Source organism: Malaclemys terrapin, chromosome 7, assembly GCF_027887155.1.
Source record: "Malaclemys terrapin pileata isolate rMalTer1 chromosome 7, rMalTer1.hap1, whole genome shotgun sequence".
Lineage (NCBI taxonomy): Eukaryota > Metazoa > Chordata > Testudines > Emydidae > Malaclemys > Malaclemys terrapin.
In genome coordinates this window covers 26,002,496-26,022,523 of record NC_071511.1, presented here as the reverse complement: position 1 = coordinate 26,022,523, position 20,028 = coordinate 26,002,496, and the positions used below count along the sequence as shown (strand labels likewise).

Below are 20,028 nucleotides of genomic sequence, written 5' to 3'. Positions count from 1 at the left end.
TGTTGAACGTGTCTTTTCAATTATGAATGATGTATGGTCTCCTGAAAACAATCACATCTGAATGTCTTCACCATGAAGGCTATCTTGTGTGTGCAAGTAAACTTTTCTCTAGATTGTATTGCGTTCTATGACAAGTTGCTGAAAGACAAGCAAACCCTCACAAAAATAGCATCATCAGAGAAATACAACTGGTATCAAGCAGCTTCACACCCTGAAGAACGGCAAGACAAGGAACAATGCCAGTAACTACAGAGTTTTAGGTAAAATATACGAAACCAAGAAATATATGAACATATATATAAAATATATGAAACTGCCTTATCTTTTTTGCGTAATGTAAGTAAACTCCCCTGAGCACCGACCATCTCTTAGCCAGTGTCTCATTTTCTTATTAGGGAAATATGGTCACCCTATTCAGAGGGGAAGGAGGAGGTAGAGACAATAAATCTAGGCCAGCACTGATGAGGCAAATAAGCTGCACCCACAAAAGGATGTAGTAGCAGGAATGCAGTCTTTGCATACCCAGGAATTTTTAGGCAGAATGTGTTTTCCTGGGGTAGGGCAGTTCCATATCTCCCCACACATGCTTCATCTCAGGGAAGAAGAACAGTCTAGCCCAGAGGTGGGCAAACTACAGCCCGCAGGCCACATCCAGCCCATGGGACCGTTCTGCCCAGCCCCTGAGCTCCTGGCCCGAAGCAGGGGAGCAGTAAATAACATGATTATGCTAGCTCCCAGCCCCTCCCCCGCAGCCTCAGTTCGGGGAGTGGTCACGGGCCAGGACTGTGGATTGGGTGAGGATGGTAAGAGGGCAGGGAACAGGGGGGTTGAATGGGGACAGAGGTTCTGGGGGCGGTCAGGAAGAAGGGGTGGTTGGATGGGGCAGGGGTCCTGGGGGGGGGGCAGTCAGGAAGGAGAGGAGGGGTTGGATAGGGCGGCGGGGGGTAGTCAGGGCTGGGGGCTACAGGGGCAGTCAGGGGACAGGGAGAAGGGGCGGTGGATGGGGCACGGGTCCTGGGGGGCAGTCAGGAAGGAGAGGGGAGGTTGGATGGGGCGGTGGGGAGCAGCGGTGGGGAGGTCAGGGAGAAGAGGTGGTTGGATGGGGCAGGGGTCCCGGGGGGACAGTCAGGAAGGAAGAGGGGGTTTGGATGGGGCAGCAGGGGGCAGTTAGGGGTGGGGGATCCGGGGGTGGTCAGGGGACAGAGAGCAGGAGGAATGGATGGGTCAGGGGTCCCGGGGGGGGCGGGGCGTCAGGAGGCGAGAAGCAGGTGGGGTCAGATAGGGGGCAGGGGCCACACCTGGCTGTTTGGGGAGGCACAGCCTCCCCTAACCGGCCCTCCATACAATTTCTGAAACCTGATGCGGCCCTCAGGCCAAAAAGTTTGCCCGCCCCTGATCTAGCCCTTACTGAATACTATGAGCTAGATTGTGACACCGTGTCAAAAGTCTGAATGGGGTAGATGTAACGACAGACAGCCCTCGTTGGAACTCCAGGCAAGATTGTGACTCAGGAAACACAAACTCTCCCAGTCTCTCAAAGGGAGTACACTTATTGTGCCATCCTTTGGATTGGCACAGATTGCTGCCAGCTCTGCAGCCTGCCAGGTGTGTGAGATGCAACGAGAAGGGCGGAGGAGCCCTATTCCTGCCCCCTTTCGAGTGCTTTGTGGCCTTCCGCTCAGGGAAGAGATTCTGATTATCCCATGCCCTTGAGGAGGGAGAGGTTTCTTGTGTGCATACACCACATCCCACTACACACACATAAGGTCAGGGACAACCTGGCTCAAAAGTTTTTAGTCAGGGAATTAAACTTGTGCGTCTAAAACTTTTGTTAGGGCTGCGATGTTAAGGCAAAATATTACTAATTTATGAATTTCAGAAGACAGGCTGAAAGTAACCTTTTTTATTCTGTTTTAATGGAAAATAGTAAGAACAGTGCAAGTGCAGTGATAACAGTGAGGAACACAAGTTGCCATACCAGAGCGTTTACCCTTCGTAAACCCAACCAAGCTTTATTGGTAATTTGTTATCTTGATCAGAGGGGTATCTCATGACCCCACGGAGGGGACTGAAGCCCTCTGTGATAGTTTACTGGCCTGATCTCTTATATAACTAATTTGCTAAATTCCTGCTTTCTATTATCTTACCACGCAGTCCAGGTTTTAAGCTTTGCAGCTCTCAAAGTTTGTTCAACTGTTTACCATCATATCCACCCACTGACATGCAAAAATCCCAAACTCTCAAAAGTCATGGATTGTTTTAAACAAACATTAAAATCATGTTATTTATTGTTCCCCTGACAGCCATGACAAAAATCCAGACTTAACTATGGATGAATATTTTAGGATAGCTTACAGCAGGTATTTCACTGCAGGTTAAAATATATCTTTACATACTCTCAATCCTCTTTATCAACAAGCAGCTGTTTTTAAGACTAATTCTTTAAAAATTCATGTGGCACTTTAGCAATTTCTCACTCTGAGTCAGGAACAGCAATGGGCAAATAGGCAGCTGCGCCCAGAAGCTCTCTTGTTGTGATCAGCAGTATGATCAATCCTGCATGGTGCTGCGTAGATAGTAATAAAAGGACTCATATGATCCCCATGTTCCCTGCAAGACTAGAAACAGATTTGTGCCTTCAATTCATGACATTTCTTATGCAATAAAAACAGTGGGGCTGATCTTCCTCTCACTTACCCAAGGTCTTACACTGTCATAACTGACTTTAGTGGACTCACTCCAGATTTATAGCTAAGTGAGAAGAAAGTCGGGCTTAGCATCTCTTTCACATTTCAAGATCAGACAATGTTATGCCATTTTCCTCTTGCCTCTCCAAGTAACTCTTCACCCCCGTGCACTTTATTTCACTTTGATCTTAGCACTGTATCTGGTTAGATGTTAAAATTAAATTCAGGTGTATGAGAAGGAAGTGAATTAGCTTCAGATTCTATTCTGAAGTTGGGTTATATCTACACTTATTCAAACATACCACCATTGAGTCTACCTCCAAGAAGTACATATTACTTGGCAACAAGAAAATTATCAAAGCAATTGACCAAACTGGCTCTGACTGCATCTGGTAACCATAATATGAAGGGGGAAGCATAAGGATAACAAAGAATTCTCATTTATCATTACTGTTAAACTTAACTACAGTACGAAGTCTTCAAGTCTTTGAACTTCATGCTTTCATTACACCAATAATAGCTTCACTCAAAGATGAAGGTGATGCTTTTCCAAGAGTGATAAAAGGTCAAAAGCATTTAACTCAGTGGAAGCATTAGTGATAGTATACACTGTAACACGGACAGCAATGACCAGAAAAGCCTGACTGCTACCATCAAGGAGTTCCAGAAATGCAAAAGTTATGGAATTTTGGTTCTCTGCCAATGAGAAACACAAATTTAAAACTATATGTAAAATGAACTCTAAATAAACAAGTCTATTTTTCATATTTATTAGCAAATTTCCAAAGTAGATTAAGATAATTCAGCACAAGGCACTCTTATCCTGGAATAAGTGTGTTCACACAGGGAGTTAATCAGGAATAGTTATTCTGGAATAATTCCCTGTGTGTGGAGTGCCTGCACACTGATCACTTAGGTCTGGTCTATACTACCCGCCTGAATCGGTGGGTAGAAATCGACCTCTCGGGGATTGATTTATCGCGTCCCGTCGGGACGCGACAATCGATCCCCGAATCGGCACTCCAGCGGAGGTGGTAGTAAGCGCCGCCGACAAAAAGCCACAGAAGTCGATTTTGCCGCCGTCCTCACAACGGGGTAAGTCGGCTGCAATACGTCGAATTCAGCTACGCTATTCACATAGCTGAATTTGCGTATCTTAAATCGACTCCCCGCTGTAGTGTAGATGTACCCTGAGGTAATTAGATAACCAGGTGGGGGGGAGGGGCTGCATGTGATAGAGACAATTAACCCATCAACCCAAATCTGGTGATGAGGCACAGGAAGGAAGTGCCAGGGATGGGGAAAAGAGGGGAACAGGGCTAGCTGAGCCCAGTCACACAGAGTTCTCAGGGAAGAGAGACTTTTTTCCCCTCTGGTGCTAATGAGAGGGCCAAAAGCACACAGGATACCATAAACTGACTGTTGCATGGGAACAGTGGTGGTTTTGGTGGAGGAAACTCAAAATAAAAACTACTGTGAATGCACAACTAGTAGAGTTTGCACAATTTCTGCAGGACAAGATGAGAGGAGCAGAGCTGCATCCTGTTACAGTAGACAAGCCTTAAGAAGAAAAAATTCTGAACCACTCCCAGAAAAGCGGTTAATGGAGATATATGGAAAAAGGGTTCCAAAGAGCAGCTCTCCCAGTAACCATAATTGTAGCCTTCTTTGATATCAGTAGATGAAAATTCTAATGCAGGTTTGTCAAAATGTGAATATATCTCGATAGAGAAAAGGGAAAATAATTGCTGGTAAATCTATCCTTGTAATTTTTAACAATTTTTTTTTTAAAGGAATAACTGGAGCCATTCTGTATTTTATTGTTTCTAATTGTTTCTAATTTCTACAAAGATCAGATGTCTTCATGCTAAGTTCAGAAATCTATAGGCAATGAGACATAGGACATCTCTTAATAACAAGTTTATATAAACATTCCATAAGTCAATATAGTTGTGAACTTCAAATTTCAACTTCATATTTTATATTTTAAGAAAGCAATATTTCCATCTAACTTCTACAGACTGTATGCATACGGAGGAGTCCCCTGTTTGCTTAGGTTTTCTGCAACCTTTACTCACGAAAAAGGTACAGAATACAGCAAAAACAAGTGAAGGCCTCATCTACTCTGAGCAAATGACTAACTGCTAATTGCACTGCTGAAGGGTGTTCAAGTAAAAAATTAGGTAGAGTCTTCAAAGAAGTATACCTTGTTCAAAAGCATGAACTATTTACAGTATTACATATAATATATCATTTGAAATTGCCATAAAGGCTGTTATATGGTGAACTGCCCAGGGGCTGTTTTATGGTGAACTGCCCAGGGGCTGTTTTAACTTGAGATCTAGATAGTCACCTGAAAACCTACATAAATGCTTCTGCATGTTTAATGTTCATTAAATATGGGTACTTGCCATAGCAAATCCATTACAGAATTCACCCTTTTACAAACTTACATACACACAAAGTACCACATACTTTAAAATGTACACTCACTTTATTTTCTCTGTGCACAACATATAGCATTTGTTGCCCAATTTACATTTATCATATGGCCATGACAACAAAAATAGTAGTAGTAGTAGTAATAATAAGTAATAATACACAAAGATGCTTTGGGATGAAATTGCCTGCTTTCATTCTTATAAAATAAGTCTAATTTGCATTAATTAGTACAGCTAGAAAAAAATGCATTTTCTTTACAAATATGTCTGTTAATTACATTTACTTCTGATCTGAAGCACAGTCAGTCCGTCAATGCTATAAATCAACAGCACATAGGTGCAGATTCACCCCAGCCATTTTCCATTTTGCCAGGAAAGATATTGTTATAATTAGGGATCTTTTAGGCTTTTCATTATAAATGCTGTTTTTCAGACACTTACAACAATCTTTTTTGGAATATAGGATGAAATCCTGACCTCATTGAAATCACAGGTAAAACTTCCAGTGAGTCCAGGATTTAACCCACAGTGTTCAGAACACAGGCTTAGCAGATGAGGAAATGACAGAAGTTAGATCATCCAGAACATCTTTCTGCCAATGCAAAAATTATTCTCTCAAGTATATTTTGCACTGCTCTCTCCTGATTTATTTTTAAATTCCCAAGCATTAGGGCTTGTACCACATCCTATGGGAGACTTCCATAGCCTAATATGTTTTTGTGTGATTCAATCTATTTTTGTTTTCTTAATCGCATTCCATTATTCTTAGTTATCCCTCCATGTGCCACACTAAATTATTCCTCTCCATTCCTTAGCATCATCCAAATATGTACTCTTTTCTGTCATTACTTAGCCATATTACATATAGTGTAGTTCTCTTACACTGTCTCCAGAGGAAATTTCCTCCAGTCTATTGAAAATAAAACACCGCTATTTCCTTTTGCTTAGATTAATAGTCAGTTTACATGTTGGGAGTCACTTCTCAGCGTGAATAAATGTAGTATCTTATTTAAAGATCATTATTTATTACTTACTTAATAAAGATAATTGTTAATTACTATTGACATTTCAGAGCTCAGCAGCAGCTATCTTGCCAGCAAGTGACATTGGTAGCATGAGACCCTTATGTACAGGTCTCATTAATTGCACATTACAAATGCCATACAAATCATTAAAGGTACTTCAGTATATTCTATCTAAACAATTTTGAACTTTTAAACAGTCACATTTTTGTATGAACTATGTTTGAAAATAACTTTGTCACAGCTTGCTACCATAAGCTTACAATGGGCACAACTTGTTTATTTATCCTGTTAAAAATTCCCTATCAAATCAAACCTCCCTGTGCCCCCTTCACATGTGCCCTCCACCCACAAAAATGTGAAACTTGCTCATATTTTAATATTTTATTATACTTTACATTACTTTTATTTATCCTACATCGGTTTATCTCCGTTCTATATAGATTTTCCCCAATTACTTGTCTACCTACCGTCATTATTGCATTAGTATTGCAGTAGTACCTAACAGCCCCGTCCTGGACCAGGGCCCCATTTTGGTAGGCACTGTACAAACATATTACAGTAGCTCCTCTCCCAAAGAGCTTTCATTCTTCACTCACACACACCCCTCCCTCAGAATGACCTTAGATAACATGTCCCTCCCCCACCCCCCCCGGGATGTGTTCTCCACATAGGGCTGGGAGGAGTAGGTAGGCCCCTGCAGGTGTGAGGTGCAAGAAAACAAAGTCCATCAATCGCTACTGAAGCATAATCTCTGATGGTTTCCACGGCTGTAAACCACCAAGTGCCTAACTTCCTACTTGGTTACCGTCAAGGCCGGTGCAAGGAAGCTTCGCGCCCTAGGTGAAACTTCCATCTTGCGTGTGTCCCCCCACCCTGCGGCAGCTCCCCGCCCTCCCCCCCGCCCTGAGGTCTGCCCCCCCCGCGGCAGCTCCGCCCCCCCAGCTCACCTCTGCTCCATCTCGTCCCCAAGCACGCCGCCCCCACTCTAATTCTCCTCCCCTCCCAGGCTTGCGGTGCTAAACAGCTGATTGGTGCCGCAAGCCTGGGAGGCGTGAGAAATGGAGCAACGACGGCGTGCTCAGGGAGGGGGCGTAGCAAAGGTGAGCTGGGGTGGGGAGCCCTTCGGCAGTTTCCCCCCCCCCCGCCTTGAGGCACCCCCGTGGCAGCTCCCCACCCACCTGGCCCGGGGAGCCGTGCAGCAGCTCCCCACCCCAGCTCAGCCTCCTCCCCAAGCATGCGCCACCCCTGCTCTAATTCTCCTCCCCTCCCAGGCTTGCGGTGCCAAACAGCTGGTTGGCACTGCAAGCCTAGGATGCGGGAAAAGAGGAGTGGCGACTGCGCGCTGGAGAGGGGGCATAGGAATGCTGTAAAAAAAAATTGGGGGCAACGCTTTTTGGCGCCCCCAAATCTTGGCACCCTAGGCAACTGCCTAGTTTGCCTAAATGGTAGCACCGGCCCTGGTTACCGTCACCCCCTTCTGACTCCTCATACACCTGCTAGTCTCTAAACCCACATAATAAAGCTCATGGAGTCTACAAATGATGACATCATTGGAGTTCCTGAGATGTAAAGGAGCCATTACTTGGTGCTACTAAGGGTGGGTATGTGCTGACTGCTGAGACACCATGTACTTACAAAGTCCTAGATCTGCTTGAGAGATGAGGAAGACCTATGCCAGCCCACACCCTCTGGTGCTACTGCTCAGCCTTTATTAAGTCTCTCTTTCCTAAGGATGTTGGGATCTTCTTCAAGACCTGTTCCCTCTGGGAAATTTTGTGGAGGGTCTCATACGCTTAAGGTGAATGAGGTGCTGCTGATGGACTCCTTGTTACTTGAGTATGGTAATTCTAGGTGTTTTTCTAGATTAATTGAACAATCTAGACTGAGCAGCGGTTCCCAATCTTTTCTGTTCTGGAATACTCTTCCATCAGGACCCCCATTAATCTAGCCAAGACACTCGTCACATTTACCACTATAGGAAGGGTGGGGTGATCACAGTAGCCTTGACACTTGTTTGAACCCCTCAGGATGAGATCCCATGTCATAATCTGCCCTAGGAGAAGCATTCTGAGCAAGTTTATCTGGTCAGTGCAATATTCAGCAAGGACAGAGGCTTATTTAGCCAGGAAACTCTTTACCTTCTCTTTGCTCAAACAAGTTAGGAAAACTTTGACATGTGAAAGCCAGTGAACTTCAGTTTGGGAAGAGTTACCTATATGAGGTGCCCATTTCCTTACACAAAATAGTGAAGGGGGCACTTGTGGATTTATCTTTATGAAGTTCACAATCTCATTAGATACCTTTTTTAACAGTTCCAGTGGCATCTTCTTTGATGCCTCTGCTCTGTGGTGAACTGAACATGGCTCAAGGTGCAATGGATTCTAGTTATATGGGCCAGATTTTTTAAAAATATTTTTAGAAGTATGAATATGTAGTTAGGTGCCAGATGGGATTTTCAAAAGCTCCTAAATGGCACCATCATTTCAAATACCAACATAGTGACGTCAATCACAACATAACTATCATGAGACACAGGGCACAACAATGTTTCCCCAATTACAAGGGACTCATTAACTTACGCTATTTGCAGTGATACCAACTCTGATGCTCAGAGAACTTTCATCTTTTCAGGACTGCTACTTAATAAAACACCCTTCTGATTTTGTGAACTCATCAGCTTTCACTTGAGGAATTTAGTAGATTTCTTTTGCCAAGATGGATGCTTGCTCTCCAAATGGCTCATTGCTCCATCCTTCTCATACTAGAATCCTTCACCAGCTACTGACAACTGACAGCAATTTGGTATGTGATTTGGTCTAGGTGTGCTGTACAGTGAAATCAAGGCTGTAACCAGCAAATCCACAGAGGAGGAGCAAATGGTAAGAAATTATGAATGGTTATGAGCGTCCTGCTGCCTCGCTCCTTAGACCAGTGTAGGGAGAATGTGCTGTAATCCAATTAACTTCCTCTTGAAGGGAAAACTAGAGAGCAAGCGGCAGCACAGGCAGGTCCAAGTAGAACAGGGAGACAAAGCAAAGTATTGGGTGCTCAGCTACAGCAAAATGGCAAATTCCACTGCAAAAATGGTAGATTCAGCACCACAGTGGAAAAAATCCATGACTGTAGAATCACAAAGTCCACAGAGTCTTGAGTGAGATAAACACTTTGAGCTATTGTTTCTGACTGGCTGTAGATACAGGCCAGTATAACTGCGTTAATTTATGCTCAGTTTGTTTTTTAGGTTTTCTCCATAACCATAAGGGCTAGAACCATAATTTTGTTTAAAAGGGTAAAGCGGAGAATTGAGGGGGGAAGACAGTGGTCATAACCACACTGAAATCTTTTCATGATCCCCAACAGATTAAGAACAGCCCTGATTTAGATGAACTGATTGGGTCTGTGCTACAGCTGGTCGGGGATTGCTGACAAAATGTTTTGTCAGAAAATACAAATTCATTTAAACCAATTTTTCCCCCCCCAAGAACATATCAGTTTTGACTAACCATTTGTCAGAAAGGTTTCTCAGGACCAGAATGGAATTTCTAATGATAGACAGCAAGAAATAGCACTCCCAAATAGCAAAAAGCCCAGTTCTTAGGGCACTCACCCAGAATGTGGGAGATCCAAGTTAAAGTCTCTGCTCTGAGTCAGTCTCTCTCTAACCCAATGAACGTTTAATTAGTCATACAAAATGGAACAGCTCCAACTGAAGAGACTGACCCAGTGGTTATAGCGCTCACTTTGGATGTGGGAGACACAGGGACTTGAACCTAAGCCTCCCACGTCCCAGGTGAGTGCCCTAACCACTGGACCAGTAGCTATTCTGTGACAGGTAGTTCTCTCTCATTTTTCATGACAAACTTTGCAAGGTCTTGGTTTCATCCCAGTGGAAAATAAGAAAAATTTTTGAAGTCTCAAAACATTTTACAGAACAGGAAAATCATTTCCTCCCTGGTTCTAATCTATGCTTTCTTGTTTTCTTTTATTTACTCAGACAGCCTCAATTTGTTTCACAAGCATTATTTAAATGCTCTAAAGTTGAGCTCCATTACAAAACCAATGGAGATTGTTCTGACATCAGTTCTATGATGGTATGTTCTTGGATTAATACTGATAATTTAAAATAGTCTTTTTTCATTGGCGTATCTCCTTTTTATTCTGGAGTGTCCAAGGAAACATTATCTTGTGTTGCACAGCTTCACTCATCAGCAAATAGTGACAACATTTTCTGGCATTCAGTACTTTGAAGACAGTATTCTTATCTGGGGCATCTACTTCTACAGGTGCTATTTCTTCATATGATACACAAGCCAACAGTCACCTTAGCAGCTTTGATGTCATCATTAAAAAATTACCATGACTTGCAAGGTAAACAACATATACAATCTGCTGTCAGAGCCCGGGTCTGTTTTAAGAAACAATTACATCTGTTGTCTCATTCTAGCACTAATGTGGAAGAGTATGATTTGGTTATTTCCAAACTCAATTCATGTTGCACCTTATTTAAGAGCTCTCTGACAGTATCTGCCACAGTTTGTAGTAACATCCAGTGCTGTACCCCCAATGTCTTGCCAATGCTAAGGTCCATATTTTTGAAAAGGTATTTAGACATTGTTGCGCTCAGTGTTTCAATGGTTAGCTGAACCCAAATCTCATTTTCAAAAGGGATTTAGGGCATTTAGGAGTCTAACCCCATCAATTGGATTTAGGCTCCTAAGCGCCTAAATCCCTTTTTAAAATGATATTACAGCTCCTAAATCAGCTAGGTGTGGCAATACTGAGCAATGGCTAAACACCTGTAAAAATCTGGGCATGAGTATTTTCAGTACATTTCCTCTGTTCCCTAACAATTGTAACAGCTGCCATTAAATATTCTAAAGCCTGCAATGGGATTTTGAGACCACACACTAAATTTATAAATCTATAAAAATCTGATGCAAACTATATTAGCAACGTGCTTAGGCTTTACATGCCAAGCCAGGTCCAAAGGTGCAGCCGTTCTTCCTGTTTCAAGACATGAATGTCCTGAATCCAGAATGTGCAGCTGTTTCGTCCTTCTCAGTCAGAATCCCTGGCCTATGTAAATTGATAATATTAATATAGTTTCAAACTTTTTAAATTCAAGATTAAGACATATTTGTTTGTTTCATTATGGCCTTAATCAGACAAGGTGTAAGTTTACTGTTTTTAGAAGACACTAAACCGCAGGGCATGCAACATACTGTATAGTACATTATAATTTAATCTCAGAAGCACAATACCACCAAGTGTGCAGCATCCAGCTGCTATGCATGCACATTCTAATTATTAAATTATAGTTAAGACTTTAGAGTTGGTAGGAAATATCATAATTAGCTGGTAGTTTAGGGCCTTAGGTCACGTAGCACTTCATCAATCATGAAACTTAAACTAGTAGAGATGGAAACGATAACAATTTTACATGAAAAGTTTGTGTGTTGTAGGGGAAAGCAAATAGTCTCTTAACCCCTTGTATTATCTCATTTTAATCCCCTGCAAAAAACTTCCCTAAAAGAACTTCCACAAGCTTCTGTCCTAAGAAAATCTAACAGTGACTCTCCTACTTTCTTCTCTTTCTACAAAGCTCCTGTTTTCAACACCAGAGTCATATATCAGGGTGGTATGTAACTGGCTTTCAAACACCTATGAATTCCAAGGACTAAATGTATCAGGATTAGCCACCGTATGCAGGAGGAAATTGGGAACACTGAAAGACATAAAAGACTTGTCATCCACTTCAGCACTTTCTGCCTTCTGTAACACTGAATATCCCTTGGCCTTTCAATCTACACTGTGGCTGCAGTCATAGAACATGTAAATATTGGTAAGAAATACACAAAAAGTTCTGAGGTCTGCACCTCTGCATGCTAAACTGACAGATATGAGGTGTAAGACTAGCTTTGCCAGGCTAAACATGGTTATTAAAGCAGCATACCCAGTTTTACTGGCACTAAAATGAAATGCTGGTGCCAAAATTTCTAAAAGAAAGAAATATTAAGTAACACGGCACCTCTGACATTGACATAAGTTTATTATTATTCCATGCCAATGCACCTTGATCCAAACCATCCAAGTGCATGCTGTTCCAATCTTGGGCCTCCACTAAGACTGACAATTATACTGAATAGTGTAGTGGTTTTCCAGTTTGGTCAAAACTACACACTCTCTCTCATGTGCATATGGCATCTGCAGAGCAGCATTCTATGGATGCAGTTGTAGGTCCATAAGCCATTTCAAGGCCTCCTCTCTTGACATTATTTGGATATCATTCACAACTACACTGAAATTATGGAGTAAAAGGAAAGTGCATTAATCACTCAGTATCTAGCCCTCTACTTTTCTCTACTATATTTTGGCTACATGTGCTCAGATGCCTACCTGTAGAACTTACCACATCAATTCTGTGAGGATTTTTTAGTTGTTTGAATTTTCATATGCATCAGAAAGACTCCTGGCTATCAAAATATTCCCAATGCTTTTCTTTCTTTCCCATCTTTATTAGTAAGTACTCAATAGAATCATTTTTATGCTTCTACACTAGCAATATAAAACAATAAGTTAGGGCCAGATTCTGACACTCTGCCGTATGTTGAGTAGGACCTTACTCAGAGCAGTCCCACTGCAAAAATAAGACTACTCGCAGAGCCAGGTGTTATTCAACATGGGAAAAACCCATCAAAATCTGACCCCGCATAGAAGAAAATGAAGCCTTCCTAATTAGGCTTGTCATACTTTCAGAAGAGGCTCATGACTAGTGTGAACATTTTTAAAATTGCAGGTCCATCATATTCAATGTTTTCAAGAGAATAACTTGGCAACCATGCATGTATCTGCATCCAAGCAGTGGTGCTGAAACAGTTATTATAGTGGGGGTACTGAAAGCCATTGAACAAAACTGTAAACCCTGTATATGAGGGAAACCACTTCAAGCCAGGGGGGGGTGCTGCCATATCCCCAGCTCCCTTAGTTCCAGCATCTATGCCAACTTGTTCACTGCAAGAGACAGGATATTTCACCAGAAGGACGAAATAATCTGTTTCTGCGGAGGCTCTTATGTTCCATCTGAAAGAGTTCATATTCCATTTCAGATAGTATATTTGGAATATACACAGTTCTTGCTAGAGACAGATGAACCTCAAATGTTAAGCACCAAAATGTCTGGCTACCAACAGTAAAGGCTCCACAGGGAGAGCAATATCCAAGGGACCAAAAAGGAAAGTGGAGCGGTGACCGGACACCACTGGAGCATGAGAGAAGGATGGCAGGGATGTATATACTAGGGGAGAAAAGGAGAAAGGAACCCAGCATCAGCAAAGCACAAATAGAATAGGGAGGCTAGATTTAAGAAGAAAAAAAAAAAGAACAGAACCGGTGTAAGGGAGAAGACAAAATGAATGTCCAGGGAGATTGAAGTGTTCTCCTACTGGCTTTTGTATGTTACCATTCCTGATGTCTGATTTGTGTCCATTTATTCTTTATTCGGTCTCTACGTAAAAGAATAAACGGACACAAATTGAACATCAGGATAATAACATACAAAAGCCAGTAGGAGAACACTTCAATCTCCCTGACATTCTATAACCGATTTAAAAGTAGCCATACTTGGGGAAAAAAACTTCAGAAACAGACTTCAAAGAGAAACTGCAGAACTGAAATTCATTTGCAAATTTAACACCATTAATTTGGGCTTAAACAGGGACTCGGAGTGGTTGGCTCACTACAAAAGCAACTTTCCCTCTCCTGGCATTGACACCTCCTCATCAATTATTGGGAGAGGACTACATCCATCCTGATTGAATTGGCCCTGTCAACACTGGTTCTCCACTTGTTAGGTAACTCCCTTCTCTTCATGTGTCAGTATAATAATGCCTGCATCTGTAATTTTCACTCCATGCATCTGAAGAAGTCTTTTTTTACCCACAAAAGCTTATGCCCAAATAAATCTTTTAGTCTTTAAGGTGCCACTGGACTCCTTGTTGTTTTTGTGGATACAGACTAACACGGTTACCCCCCATACTTAACATTCTACATCTCTAGTGGATAAAGGATAAAATAATTTACTGGGTCCTGGAGAAGGGGTGAGACATCCCTTTGGGTCACACAGGATAAAAAAGGGGGGTGGCTTTTGGGTTTTTATTTAAGGAAGACATTCTGAATAATCAGTCTAAATACAGGTGGGCTCGATGAAAAGATTAACTTTTTAGCTTTGTGCAGAAAAGTCTGTACTTTTGATGGAAACCTACAGAATTTCTACTTTGGGATTGTACATCAGACATAAGGAAAATAAACAGAAAAAAATTCCTTTATAGTATCATGATGTGAATTTATTTAAACAATAGGGGAGAAAGGGTGATAATGTTTCAGTTTAAACTTTCTTCAGATAAATCATCTGTGAATGAATGTAACCCTAAACATGTTCGTACACTATTGAAAGCCTCATACTAAGTTGTAAATGTGACCCGAAGGTAATTCTAAAAGAATTTTCCATGCATTATATCCCTACCATACAAATAAAATTATGATATTTACACAATAATTATGTCTGGGCATGCCAGGGTAAATCAGCACCTAGATATTATGGCAATGGGCTCATTACAAATACCCCATATAGTCTAAATCTACACATACATTTAACTCTATGATCCCAAAGAATGATTTAGTGCCAAATCCTCATGCATGTAATCCCATTGATCATTTCTTCTGCAAGTAAAACAAGAATTTGGCCCTTAGCGTACCACATGAACATCAGACATATCCTGATGCAGTACATTATTCAAGTAAAATAAAGTCAGGCACTAATTCCAACGTTAGAGAACCAATTGGGTACATTTTGCAAGTAGTTCTTACCAGGATTTATTTCTTGCACTGTATACCATGCACATTCCAGGGGACGCACTTACTAGATCGTAATAAGAGTTCACACTGGGATTCAGTTGGGAATAGTAGTGCAACTCTAGAATTGTTATTTTCAGTAAAAAGTCAGATATTTTGAAAGACTACAGGTCTATTTATATATGTATGGATATAAAAGAACAAACACTGCATTTTAGTTAATTTGATATGAAAGTGTACAACTTTGCGATCAAATGGAATGAAGATCTTTTTGGCAGAATTATTAGGTAACCCAAGGTTTTATACAGAATGTATGGTAGGTAGAGAATTTACTGTACCTCTTTCATACACCAATGGAATAATCTTAAACCAAAATACAAAAATAATGCAATATAGTGTATATTCAAAAGCTTACATTCACTATATATTAGAATCATAGAAATGTTAGCTGGAGGGACACTCAAGAGGTCATCTAATCTAGCTCCATGCGCTAAGGCAGGATCAAGTATACTTAGACCATCCCTAACAGGTGTATGCCTAACCTGTTCTTAAAAACCTCCAGATTCTGCAACCTCCCTTGGAAGCCTATTCAGAGCTTAACTACCCTTAGTCAGAAAGTTTTTAACTAACATATAACCTAAACCTCCCTTGCTGCAGATTAAGCCCATTACTTCTTGTCCTATCGTCAGTACCTAAATGTAGTACTTTGCAATTGTCGTTATTGAGTTTCATCTTGTTGATTTCTGACCAATTCTCCAATTTGTCAAAGTCCTTTGGGATTCTAATCCTGTCCTCCAAAATGCTAGCAACTCCACCCCAGCTTAGTGTCACCCACACATTTTTACGCACTTTCTCCATTCTGTTAGCCAAGTCCTTAATTAAAATATTGATTAGTACTGGACACAGGATGGACCCTGCAGGACCCTACTAGATATGCCCTCCCAGTTTGATAGCGAAGCATTGATAACTACTCTGAGTACCGTTTTTCAACAACCAGTTATGCACTCACCTTATGGTAATTTCATCTAGACCACATGTCCCTAATTTGGTTATGATACTTCTGTGACAAGTTACTTTTATCATAACCGTTTGAGCACCTGTCCTGCACTCTGCCTACTGATCTGTATCTCCCAGGACTAATTTTAGTGATATTCCAAACCTCTGACTGGCTTCAAATTGTTGCCTTTTTTTAATCACAAGCCATAACATTTATTTTTCCCCTCTTCAAAATTATCCTAATTTGAGATCCAGAACAAATAATATTCAATCCAGGATCAATGAAAGGTTTATGATTTGATATCTTCCACATCATCAAGGTTACAAACTAGAGTTGAATATCTAAGAATGTCAACTTTTTTTTTCTTAAAGAATCTCATTAAAAAAAAAACAGAGGGCAGGGATCCAAATTCTGGTCTTGAATTCAGTCCCTTACTTCCTGGGCCTACAGGGACAATGTTCTCAATTCCTGAGAATGCAAGCACATCTTGCATTGCTCAAGCATCCACATCTAGCCAACCTCATAGACCCACATACAGCCCATATGAACCCTTCAATGCTAAAGATGGAGGAATCCTGGAGAAGAATATATTCGGTTTGCTTTTAATTTTGTTCTTATAATTAGCAACAGTCTGTTTTAAGAAGCGTATCATTTAGACATACTATACATATATTCATATATATATCACAAAACATGGAGCGGGGATCTGTTGATAAGCTACAAATTGAAAGTGAATTTATTTTTATTTTTTAAAATATACATTAAAACATACTTGATTCCAGATACTAGTGGACCTTGTGTTTTCTTCTCTTTCTTCTTTCATTTTATATAGAGAGAGACTGTACATAGAACAGATGTAGTGTTATGCTAGTAGCTTTCCAAAAAGGTTTCTTTCCCTAGAGTGGACAGTATTAAGGTAAGGCCAACCTCCCAAATAAAATAAAGTGAGTTAGCTGAATCTGTGGAAAATTTGCTATTTGTTAAAAAAAAAAAATTGAGGGGAGTGGGAATAAATTGTTTCATGATGGCATTTGTTCCCCTTTTTGGGGAGTGTCTTTGGTTTCTTGGATTTTTGCACACACAAAGCACAGGACATAAGAACTCAAAGAATTTAGGTTCTCTAATTAGGTTATTTTTCAGATCTTTAAAATGTGTAATATAAAAAGTGAAATACTCTGAGCCAGATTCTGTCACTCTTTCATTGAATAGTACCTTATTCCTTAAGCAGTCCCATTCATTTCAGTGACACTACTCAATGTGAGTAAGGCTAACAGAATCTGGCTTTTTTGAAAGTCAAAGAATTTTATCTGAATTTATTAGAGTTTTTTCCTTAACTTCATGAATTTTGTACACACTACATCATATGGTGTTCTCTATACTGAATGTAATAATTGCAGATGGTGGGCCCAATCTCAAAACCTTCACTTATGTAAATAATCCGTACAGAAATAGTCCCACTGAAGTCAACAGGACAAATCATGTCAGTAGGAACTACTTCCATGAGTAAAGATTGCAGTCTTAGCCCCTGTGTTTTATATCACATTAAAGGCAGTATACTGTAATAAATGAATACATGCTCTTGCTAGTTTCTCTCAAATTTTACAACATATTATTTTGTTACAAGTCTTACCTTTTTCTGAAGGACATTGATTTTTCTTTCCTTTACTTCTAACATATCTTTCATGTCTCGAATCTCTCCAGCCAAGGTTCCCTTCTCTTCTGTGAGGTCTTGCAGTTGTTTTGTTTTTTTATTAAGAAAAGTTTCTTTTTCTTCCAGTCGTAATCTCAAGGCATCAACCTGTAGTCAATAAATGAAACACAAAGACTTTAAGGAAAGAATGGTAGTAAATAATAGTTAAGGTTACATAAGCTTTTCCATTTTAACCCCCTATTTTCTGTTGCATCTGAAACCTTTACTTTTTGGACTAAGATTTTCTCTGCCCAAAGTTGATTTTTTTTTTAGAGAATTAAATAAATATAGTCTCTCATTAAAACATTATCCTCTACAGTTGTGGTGTTGTTTTGTTTAACAACTCTAAAACAGTAAAGGTTGGAATACTAAGTTGAAATTTGACATTAAAACAGCCTTCATTAAGTTGAGGTGTTTATGAATGATCTAGGAAAGTTCATTTTGATTTGATAAAGGTATAGTCCATTGAAAATAGTACACTGAACATGCAGTGCATTTTACTTTGAGTTTTCTTGCTGAAGTCATGAAGTACCCAGCTAGGGAGGGTACGCTCGGTAGTTTATCTGTAGAGTGATATAGTGAAGGTGCCACTGAACAAAGGGAAGGTTTCAACAGGAGCCTTTACCTTCTTCAACGTCCGTCATCTTGTAAGGCTCTCAATAAATGAAGTACAAGAGTACTTCCTGTATTCACTGCAAATCTTGTAAGATAAAAATTGAACATCTCTGAAGGAGAAAGGTCCTTTCCTCTAGTCTTTGTGAGGTGTAGCTAACCAAGTTGTTCTATATTATGGATTTTCTTTTGTATTTCTTTGTAAAAAAAACAAACTATGAAATTCCATCAAAATTATTAATAGAGTGTTAAATTTAAACCAGTAAGCACCCCAAGAGTCAGGAAAATACATATTCAACCTTAACTGTGTCAATTTCTACTTTTTTAATACAACCGTGAAACTTTGCTGTTCTTTTAACAGTTGGTGGACTTGTATTAGTAAGATAAAAATACATATAGAAACACTTGTCAAAATATGGTCAGCAGAGCACTAGTTGGTGATCTGGAAAGAATTGGTAGGTCATGTGATACTAGTTCCTACTTGTGTGTACAGCTGTTTCTATAGGCAGCTAGATTTTTTCATAGCAGTTAGGAGTCTGGATATCTGTAAAAGAATTGGAAAGAAAGCCCACCTGTCGACATCAAAAATAAGAGAGAAAAAATGAAGCCATCTTCAGGGACTACAAGCACAAATTGGATTGAAGCTGACAGGCATTATTTAGAATAATCAACAGGAAGGGAATGTCCATTGGAGAAGGGAGCAAAGTAACCAGGCAGCATAACCAGGGTAAGCATGGGAGAGGATGACCAGGTGGCTAGGCAGCATGTCCCCGGAAGTAGAGAACCAGGCATTGGGCAATACATACACTGTACAGTAGGTCCAAGCAGCCAAGAAGTACATACAATTGTAAAGAAGAAAGAGGACCAGGGTGGCAGACAAGCCAATGCCAGGGGGAGAGAGGGGACAGAAAAGATGGAAAGAGGGATGACTGAAGAGAAAGAAGACAGTGTGACTTTTTCAAAAAGGACTAAATAATTATTGCACTACACAGTTAAAAATATGTTAATGCTTTTCTCATATGACATTTCTATGTAAACAATTGCTATGAGTAGTTTCCAAGTAGTTTCTGCATACTTTCAAGTAGAATAGGAGTCGGGCTACTCCATTGTGAACGGGAGGAGAAGAGGTCCACAGGACGCTCTTTGTATGAGCGCACAGCCTGCATTAACATGTAGTATGCAAACTTGACATTGTTGATGGTATGGATAGTAACCATCAGGCTTTACTGTGTTTGACATTTCCTTATTGGGCTATGATTTATGATAATCAAAGGCATTTGAAGTAAAAGAGCTCGTCACAACTTCTTAAAAATAATAATAATTGCCCAGTTTCAGCAAAATACTTAAGCATGTGCTTAATACATGGGAGAAATTCCATCCCAACCAAGCAAAGCACTTATGCAAATGCTTAAGTGCTTTAATGAATCAGGGCCATAATAACTAATACAGATTCTTAATTATGATAGATATATATAACAGTCTGCAGATTATGATGATGTGGAAGAGAAGGGGAAGTGAAGTCAGAGATTGAACAGTAAAAACACAACTGGAAAATGTGATAATATAGGATTTAAACAATCTGCATTGTACATGGAACAAAAGAATAGGAACAATATGAAAATTAAATGATCCAACACTCGAATAATTTAAGATTGAAAAGATCCAAGCTTAGAATGATTGTAGAGTATAAGAATCCAAAATACACTGTGTAAGCTGTGCTGAGCTT

At 40.3% G+C, this 20,028-nt stretch overlaps 1 protein-coding gene across 2 annotated transcripts in view; it reads right to left on the bottom strand.

Moving 5' to 3' along the window:
• Window positions 1-20,028, bottom strand: part of ERC2 (ELKS/RAB6-interacting/CAST family member 2) — an 866,973-nt gene that overhangs the window by 507,755 nt on the left and 339,190 nt on the right. For both annotated transcript variants that reach the window (XR_008445768.1, XM_054035803.1), the window contains exon 7: window positions 17,631-17,798. Coding sequence is in view for 1 of the 2 variants with exons in the window: in XM_054035803.1 (XP_053891778.1) it covers window positions 17,631-17,798 (168 nt within the window). In the remaining variant the exon portion in view is untranslated. The remainder of the gene's footprint in view (window positions 1-17,630; window positions 17,799-20,028) is intronic.